Source organism: Rhea americana, unplaced genomic scaffold, assembly GCF_003343005.1.
Source record: "Rhea americana isolate MKP2758 unplaced genomic scaffold, rheAme1 scaffold_160, whole genome shotgun sequence".
NCBI classification, from domain to species: domain Eukaryota; kingdom Metazoa; phylum Chordata; class Aves; order Rheiformes; family Rheidae; genus Rhea; species Rhea americana.
In genome coordinates this window covers 51,232-61,159 of record NW_028185706.1, presented here as the reverse complement: position 1 = coordinate 61,159, position 9,928 = coordinate 51,232, and the positions used below count along the sequence as shown (strand labels likewise).

General features: G+C 36.3%; 1 protein-coding gene across 1 annotated transcript in view; it reads right to left on the bottom strand.

Moving 5' to 3' along the window:
- The window catches only part of LOC146598536 (estrogen-related receptor gamma), a gene marked incomplete at its 5' end in the record, with an annotated part of 55,365 nt that extends 46,808 nt beyond the window's left edge, over positions 1 to 8,557 (bottom strand). The window contains 2 exons of the mRNA XM_085300118.1: positions 3,903 to 4,064; positions 8,447 to 8,557. Of these exons, the coding sequence (XP_085156244.1) occupies positions 3,903 to 4,064; positions 8,447 to 8,557 (273 nt within the window). The remainder of the gene's footprint in view (positions 1 to 3,902; positions 4,065 to 8,446) is intronic.
- Between the last annotated feature and the right edge of the window lie 1,371 nt (positions 8,558 to 9,928).

Genomic DNA, 9,928 nt, shown 5'->3' with positions numbered 1-9,928 from the left:
GAAGTCTTGCAGAGGCTCTGTAAATATAGTTACAATTTAATTAGGTCGGTTAATATGGACTTTGTCTCATCAAACAGGAGACGGCATCAGTCTCTCCCTAAGCACCTTCAGTATTTTGCTAACGAAGTTACAGTACATAGGAATATTTTAATCTGACACAAAGAACAACAATAGATCTGACTGCTGGGCTGATAATCTGCTTATCACACCCTGTGAAACCTAGCTCTAATATTTGACTGAGCCTCCATTACTCGGCAACACATTCGAAAAAGGCCAACAATGGAGCGCGAATGAAGTGGAGTGTGGAAGTACCTCCGTATCTACATAAAAGAGATTAGAGGCGACAGCGTTCCATTTTACAGCTCAATCATATTGTGTTAGCATGCGCTTATCCGAGCGCGGATGAAATTGAAAGAGAAATAAAAAAGAGTCAGGCAGATAGGAACCAGAAAAGCGAGGCATGAGCAATTTCCAAGGATATAAAAGGATGCTAATGGCGGGGCCCTGTCATTCTTAAAAAGGGCTATTAGGGCACCATCATCTGTTCTTGTGCCCTTACGCTGCTCCAACTAAAGTCAAGCATTTCCTAATGCCATTGTGATCTTTTTCTTCTTAAGATAAGACATGGTCATGTTTCATAACAACACACTTTCCATTTATTTGATTTATTAATGCAAGGAGACTAATTCTATTTACTGATAGAGTCTTTCTATATATTTTTTTCTTTCARTATTTCCTTTTGTAGATGGCAACCGCTTTTTGTTCAACAAAAGCAACGACTGAAAATGTTTCCAATAGCACAAAAATACTAATAATTTTATGAAAGTATATGAGCTTTGCATAATTTTAAAACAATTTCTAGGCTATGACTGCAATGGGAAATGGTTGGCCAGGACAGAATGCATATTGTATTATTACCTTTTTATAGATAACATCATTAAAGTACTCCCTGTTAGAATAGCAAAAAAAAAATTTGTTTTCTTCCACAAATACACATTTGACTTTGAATTACAATGCTTTATAGCAGGATCTTTATTAGTTATTATGCAGCTGATATATGAGGGCCTTTAGTTACAGTGAAGCTTTACTATAGTGAAATCACTATAGTAAAGAAAAGGGTATGGCTGATTTGCTGTGCTAGGTACAAATTCACTACTGGTATAATTAACTGACTCCCAAGAGATTTACATCAAGTATTTACCTGGCCCACTAAGCTGCACAGAACTTTCAAGCAACTTGTACCCCTTTTCTAACTCATCTCCTTTTCCATTMTGCTATATTAGTGCCTACAGTAATGTCTGTTGTCTTAGAAAACGGTCAGGTAGCACCAATCCAGGCTTTTCTGCAAGTTGTTTTGTGCAAGACATCACCTGATCTTAGGCAGTCCAAGTTCAGCAGTACTTCATCACTCAAAACCAAGCTACAAATGCTCCTCACATTTACCCTTCAGCATGTCAAGCCCTTCTGCATTCTGATTTTTGTGATCAAAGCCAGTCAGCATAGATTTTATCACTGCCCTCTGTTACCAGAAGGCTACAAAAGGTTTGCCTTGTTTCCTGTTCAGTCCTTTTTTCAGTCTTCCTATACCTAAATGGGGTCAAGAAAGTTGCAGCTTTACCATGGCAGGTGTGCTTTCGATTTTACCTCGTAATACAGGGCTGCCCCATGACAGGAATGTTCTTCAGATTGGATGCTTTAAATTTTCAGTGCCACTTCATGGCATCCAGTAGCTTTTTCACATTAGCCAGAGCCACTGAATCATTTTATAGACTGCTCAGTCCCATTCCTCTGCTCTTCCCACTCCCTTCGCCCCAGCCAAATCCAAGCTGTGCAACATATTCCCAAATCAAACTGATAAAAGCTCCTCTGCAACCACTGTGGAGTGCGACCAACTTCTCTGAGCACTACTCTATCTTGGTTAAACTAACCAAGGTAGGTATCTTCCAAAGATGAAATGCAAACTCACCTATTTAACTCATTTTGACTTAATTTGGGGTGCTTTATTAGCAACCAGTGTAAGACAAAGTAGCTAGTATAATATAGAGTGATGTTTAAATTAGTTTACAATTTGCTTGGGCTCATCTAGAACTGCTCTGAACAAAGCCATTCAGAAATGTCAGCTGTGTTCCTAACCACTGTAACAAATTGTTGCCTGAACGCTGCACACCTAATGACTTCAAATTAGCTTCACTGCGATATTGCCTGACAGTTCGTTACGACTGTTAGCAACATAGCTGGCGTATCATGACCAATAAATTGGTTTCAGTGTGGGCTGGGAGAGGGACTTCCATCAATTTGATTAAAGAAATTACTGTAGCATTCAAAGCATAAAGACAAACTAGTTTAAGGAGACAGAAATAAGTTAACTGTACCAGAAAAACATTGCTTGTGATACAAAGCTTGTTTATACATCATTTGCGGTATAGATAACAACTAAATTCCAACTTCATGGCATAATGACTGTTTTAGAATCTGTAGGTTGCTGTCTCTCCCCTGAAGTAAAATAAATTTCCATAAGCATACAAATTATTTTAATATTATTATTTGGTAGTTTTTGTATTTATCAACAATGACTCAGAAGCACCTACTGTAAGAAGTGGGGGCTTGTACTGCTTAGAAAAATGTAAAGAAACAGGAAGATGCAATTCTTACCTAAAGTTAATGTTTGTACAATACTAAATGCCCAAGAATTCTAGCAACAAAGTGAAAGACTGGAATATAGACAGTACGCTTTCTGTTTGAAGAATAAAAAAGATTCAGTGCTCAGGCTGTTTCAGCTGTGTTGTTTACAGTAACAGTAGAAGACTAATAATGCAATTTCTTTTGATGCTAGAAATAAAACATATTTTTTAACTTTGACAAATAGACTGCCTGGAGTATTGATTAATACTGAGGCATCCCAAAATCACATCTTAAATAACGATGTTAAATTACTCAGAGGAACTAAAGGATATCAATTCTTACATTTGGTGACTCTCCACTATGRAAATTAGAAAACTAACAAGCTTACAAAACTGCATAAACATGCCCGCTCATGTGCTAGACTAGAAAAATACCTTAAAAAACAATAAGAACTCCAAACTTTTTTGTGCAACTTTACCATTTGTGAAAGGCAAGACTGAAAACTCTGTCTACAAGCTTATGTATTAGCCCACAGASCAAATACAAATACCCCAGCACTGCGGGAAAGAGCTCATACTTCAAATGTCATCTGAAGAAATCACTCACCTTCTGTTCCTCTCTTCTGAGAGACTACTGTTGATGACCTCCTGCTTTTCTTGTTAACAAGGGTGCCAGTTACCTTTRATTTTAGTAACACATTTACGTGACATAGACCCCAGTCCACTTCATGCAGACCAAGGAACTATTAAATTGCAGGCACAGACCYGTAGGTAGAATTCAGTTCTTTCTCCTGAACTGCTGATACAACAGAGTTCTCATACTAGTTCAGTCAATGGAGAGAACAATTCCTCTGTGTCATGCCAAAATACTGAATTTTTGGTTCCTCTATAGTCAGTCTAAATTAGTGCCTTATGGAACAGAGGAGCTATCTTATGTTCAGCTACTGCTAAATCAGAGGAGTACAAAGGAGTGTTTAAGATAGCTTACTACCCTTCATACCAGGCTAATGCTCTGGACAGAAATGTAGGTTTATCTTAATAAAAGAAATTGATTTAGTGAGCAGTATGTAAAACTTATTAACACAGTAACAAGCATAGCAAGAATAATATTGTTTCCAAGGTAAGAATATTATCATCTAACCTATGGCCTGTGAATAATCCACAGCCTTAAGAAACCTTTACACATTGTAATGAGAGAACAAATCATTTTTGTTACCACAAGATAATAATCCATACGGTGATTTCAGTACGTCATTTATTTGCAATAAATACCGTACGTACCTGGAATATGCTTGGCCCATCCAATGATCACCACCAGCTCTCTGTCTGCCAGGTCACAGAGAGTGGTAAGCGCTTTGATGTCACTGTCTGGAACAGTGGGGTCAGGCATAGCATAGATCTTCTCTGGTTCAGCCACCAGCAAGTGGGAGACAATCTTGTTATCTGTAAAAATGGTCCAGAACAKTACAAGATCACCAGTAACATCACTCTACAGTTGCCTCACATTTCAAGGTGCACAAGAATTTCTCTGAAGATACGGGACTTACTTCRATCTTCCTGTAACACTATTGGTTTCTACAAGCAGTTACAGCAGACAAATTCGATCCATTAAAAACATTTATCATGCACAGAGCAATACTCAGATATTATGCTTTTAAGAAAATAAATTTCATGGAATATAGAAATACATGATCACATCTTAATATTGGAATAAAATCTTTACAGAAAAATCTTCATGCATTGTAATGTAGTTTTAACTGCACAGACAGAAGAGTTTTGCTTTTCTTTAATTACTTGTAAAACAAAAAAAGCAGATACAGTTTTTGACCATGTAAATAGCACAAGCAATTAGCGAATCACTGAAATCTGTAACTTCTGACAGTGACTCCAACTGCCATTCTCTGCCTCAGATGTCACTGTTAAACTGTCCTAACAGAATGGTCTCAGGACTTTCTCAGTGCTTATCATCCCATATATCTTATATTACATGTACCCTGCCTGTAAAATGTTAACAATAAATCTGTACTCTTCGAGCCTATCCAGTAAGAAAAAAGGGGTCCTGTCATATATTTGTTCTTCTGTGAAACACACTCATTTAGAATCATGTATAAAACTAGCTTCATGAAGTATAAAAATGCAGTAAGGGTCTCCTCTCATTTCCAGTCAGGAATAGCTATTAAAATCAATAAAAGAGTGTAACAACAGATGGAGCTCCTATCTGAAAAAAACGGTTTTGTGCAGAGAGTGATATTTTATCATATTCACATGCTTGTTATTTCTATTGATATAACATTTTAACTTATATGTTTAATATTTACTTTTTCATTCAGATGGATTGTGAGAAGTCTATCTGGAATAATCAATTAAGTTATAATGAAAAGTGAAAAAAGAAGAGTAAAAAATCCTGGAACATTTACTGCACAGGTTTGCTACTCTGCACTATATACGTAGGATAAACATAAAATGAGCATTATATCGACACAGAGGCACACTAGAAATATGATTTGCTGCTCTGAGAACTCAGTGTGAAAGACGGAGAAAGGACTAATTCACTGAGGCTCCTAAAAAAGTGTGTAGTATTATACTTCCTGCCGACACRTGTTTTGTCATGGAATGCCACAAACGCACCACCGGAATTTAAAGTCCAAATAAGCGCCCTTTAGTGAATTTACACTAATCCTTTTCCCTTCCTTAGGGTGAAAAGTTGATATAAACAGGAACCAATTGGGAAAAGGTGCTAAATATTCTCTGACTGCAGAGAAGGAATGAATCGTTATTACTGTCCCCTTCCACGTGCAAGTCCCAGGACAGAGGACAGCGCCCTCACCTCCGGGAACCACCGTGGGAGCAGAGAGGGCTCTGAGTTGCCCRGGAGCGCGGCACGGGCTCCCTTCCAGCCCAAGACAGATTTCCATAATATACTCACTTGCTTCTGATACCTGCTACTTTACAGCTCTTTTGTGACATGGACTCCTTGATTCTGATCTATCATCTCTAGAATTTTTGCCTTATTCCAAATCTGTGTGTCAGAGGTTGTGATATATGTTAGTCCTTCATAAAATAAGTGCAAGAGCCAACTGGAAACCATCACATCAAGTGTGTTTTATTACAAGGGGATACGGTCATGTTTTATATGAACTGTAGGAACTATGCCAATTGAATAATTCTTGATCTCAATATTCTACTGATTATCACACTGATTAATGGGGAATTCTATTCTGATTTAAAGATGACAGATGGTACTTTTAACTTATATTCGCAAACAGCCTTTGCTCATACTTTTTTATTTTTTAAAGTCTTTGATACTATTTTTAATTTAAGATAGAAAATTTCATATTTCTGAGTGAAAACAGATACCATTGCTTCCTCCAAAACTCCAGTATTTTGTAGGTATTGAAAAATGGGATAAAGAAAGTAGATTTTCTTAATATCAAAACACACATAGATGAGGACTTAAGCTTTTTTATCCTATGATAAACAAATGAAGAACCACTCACATCCCCAAGTTCTGATTTCTCCCTGCTAACAGACAGAAGAAATAGCCAAAAAAGCCTTATTCCCTTTTTTATAAGGTACCTCATCACAGACTTTTTGCAGATGATTCAGGAATACTATGTATTTTGATTTATGATTCACAAAATCAAAAATTGTTTTATTTTCACAATTAAACACGATTTACAGGCAGGCTATTAGAATCTATGGTGAAGCTGGGAAATTATTATGGAGACCAGAAGTACATCTAGGAAATATCCTCAAATTGTCAGTTCTTTCACTATAGGGAAAAAAGGCTACACGTTTTGGAGCATATGCTAGTATACAGCATAGGAAAATTCTAAATGTACTCAGAAAGCCCCATCACTCAGAAAATTGAATAGCCATGAGCACTGTTTCTTGGTAAATCTTATTTAATGTTTCCCTAATTAGAATCAATAGAACCCAATTTTCATTCTTCTGCCTTTGTTATACACAAACTATCAGTCAGGGTCCAGAAAATCTCCCAGGCTACTTCTACACAAAACTGATTCAACTGCTTCTGGACACTTATCTGACAGGATCTAAAAATTAAGTTTTACAAATGTTTATTAGAAAAAATATTTTTAATTGGAGTAGCTACAGAAAATTAAGGGAGGAATTTAGATAATGAGTAATCATTTATAAGGAGGTTAGTTTATCTCAGACAAATGTAGCTTAGAGAAATCGGTGTAGTTATCTTCTTAAAGGTAATGCAACACACTACTTTGCAGTAATCTCGGGTTTATAGAGAGATTCTTGTATTTCAGTGCAACAGTGTTAACCTCTGTCCATATTAAAAGGCTTGGGTTCTTTTATTTTTGCCTGTTTGGTTGTGGCTTTTTGGTGTGTTAGGCTCGCAACATTTCAACTCAATGACAATATCAAGTAAATGAAAAATTGACAATCTGTGCACCCAGGAAAACTAAACCTCTAATGAAATTAAGCATTAGTTTATTAAATTTTATTGTATTATCAGAAAGTTTTTATTATAATGTGCAAAATCTGCTTAGTGTAGATTGTATGTACAGAACGGTACAACAGCTTATGCAGGCTGAGCAGAAGATGCCAGATTGGACAATTGAAGGAATATAATCAGCATAATGTTTTTTGGAAAGGCAAAAGGAAACTACGCCATATGTTCACTTAAGCCTTAATTTTATGTAAAAACTGGCTGTTTTTTCTTTGACATAGCTAGAATGCCCTTTCACTTACAGTTCAAAGACTGTTTATGTGCTCTCCAGCTCCCCATATGCTCAAACGTATTGTACACAGCACTGTCCCCTACTGGGGAACACGAACTGGAACAGATTCCAGTTTCCGTACAGCCAGGTACTGTCAAGAACCCCAAACTGTCATATGCGTTGCTTTTTCTGTCCGAGATGTAGTGAGCAGAGGGAAAGGGAGAGAAGGAGGAATTTTCCCTCACTTCCTTATTCCTCTGTTTTAATAGCAAATTAACCTTTTTGACAGGATATGCGAATTCTACTTTGAATTTGGATGAGTTTACAAGCACTTGCTAAGGAGTCTATGCCTTTGCAGGGTAACACACTAGGCTCTTGCACTACAGCTATAATGCTATTAAATTTACTTCATGGAATTAGTACAGTCGCTGCTTGAGTTTATATAAGCTGCAGAGCAAAACCCCTAACTATTTTTAGTTAATCGCAAAGAGGATGGAACTTGTATTTTAGCAATGAGATGATCAGCTCTCTATCTCTCTCTTTTAATTTCAGCCTGGCAAGATATAATCAAGGACATTATTAAAAAAAGCCAAATAAAAAAACTCATAATGCTTATAAAGGTATCAGAGCCAGAACTACCAATCTATGCTTGTTATTAGCGTGGCATATTGCTGTTTTAATCTAATGCTWGGTAGTGTATTAACCTTGTATAGGTATAAATTAATGAGGCTCTTAATGTATTTTCATTGGGAGGCTGAGCAGTCAAACTCATTTAGTTAGTGAAAACTACAAAAATCACTTTCTTGTGAAATCTGAAACTAGAAGCTCCAATGAACTAATGATCACAGGGTGAACCATTTTATATACCAATAAAAATAAAGTTAACCTGTAAATGTAAAATTTGCACTGCATAGCCCATGCATTTACACACCTCCACCTGCAAAAATATTTCTTGTTTAACTCTGCCTGAGAAAGGATGAGCGTATTTAAAACAAAGTATGCTTATAGCTAAATGTGCTCATGGTAGCATCTTCCAACCAAATCTCTGCCTCAGTTAGAGGAACTTAGTGAACAGGACCAGGATTCCATGTCTTGTATTCCAAGAAAAGATGATACATCTGATGTACTTACATGGCTTTTTTGCTGGCTGAACTAGCTGAGGGTTCAGGTATGGGCTATTCTCTGCATCTATTCTGCGTTTGTACTTCTGGCGACCTCCACGTACTCTGTCTAGGCGGACACCTATATTGGGAAAAATAAACAAATACGGAATTAAATATATGTTAAGGATGCTTTTCAGCAAACATCTTCTATCTCTTGCCTTCCCATATTTACTTAAATGTATGTTTATTTCAAAATAATAATTTTAAAAAACAATAGTAAACAGTACTAAAAGTATTTGCAAGCTATTTAGATTTTTAGACATGCAACATTAAGTTCACTTAATGTTCTTTCACTAAATGAACATTTCCTGTTCATTTAAAAACTTTTTTATTTTAACATAACATTAATAACAGCTAGTGAGTTTAGTTTTTGTTTGAAAAGAGTTTGATCTGAAGTCTTCTTTAGCAGAAGCAAGATCCTCTTCAAAGCTGTAGTAAACACCATGGATATGCAAGGCTATCATCATGAGCAGAAAAGTACAGAGAATAAGAACTTCATAAACAATTAGTGTTGAATACAGTTGAGATATAGTCAAAAGCAATGCTTTAATTTACATTACCAGAGAACACAAAAAATGACCCTTAGTTAAATAACAACATATATGTGGTTTAAAGACCCGAAATAATTCATAGGGGTTTGAAACAAATTGTATGGGCRTTCACATAGATATCAGCAATGATGAATTAACATGCGCATTCTACCTCCAAATTGCTCATTGCTCTAATAAAGTATTCTAATACCTGTACTGTATAGATACATAGGAGCCCACCTTTTTGAAACAGGCTGCTCTCATAGAGAAAATTAAAAAAGGAGGGGAAAGAAAGGATGATAGGTCCTATAAAACAATTAAGTGTTTTTGTTTCCTTCTTTATTTCCTCTGAGACAGATTTCTGGACAACTAGCAAGAATATCAGTATAACCAAGCAGTAGCATATCATTGAAGTTGAAAATCTCAGCACATAGCAGAGCAACAGGATCTCGAGTGCAAAGTATGTCCCTGATGACATGGACTTAACTATACTACAAGCAAAGAAACATGCAGCAATGATTCATAAGAGCAATATATTATAGTTCACTTTCTCACTTCTCTTTTCATTTTCTACTTTAGATCTCTTCCTTCTATTTATTTTCCATTGCCATTATTATACCATCCCCCTGTTCTCTTCCACTCAGGAAATACCTCCAGAATTGGCTTCTGGAATGCATACAAGCCACCATTAAGAGAAGCTACAGTTTATGAGTAAAGCATGAAGAATAGGGATTTATGTGTTGCCCATGAACCTGCCCTGGCAGCACAGTATAACTGTCAGGAAAGGTCTCTCATTCTTCCTTCAAACAAAAGAAGGAAGAGGATTGACTGGGTTGACAGAAAACAAAAAGCCAAAATTTGAAGGGCAAGTCTTTTTTTGGTTTTCATTTCTATTTCTTTTTTATTTTTTGATTTTTTCT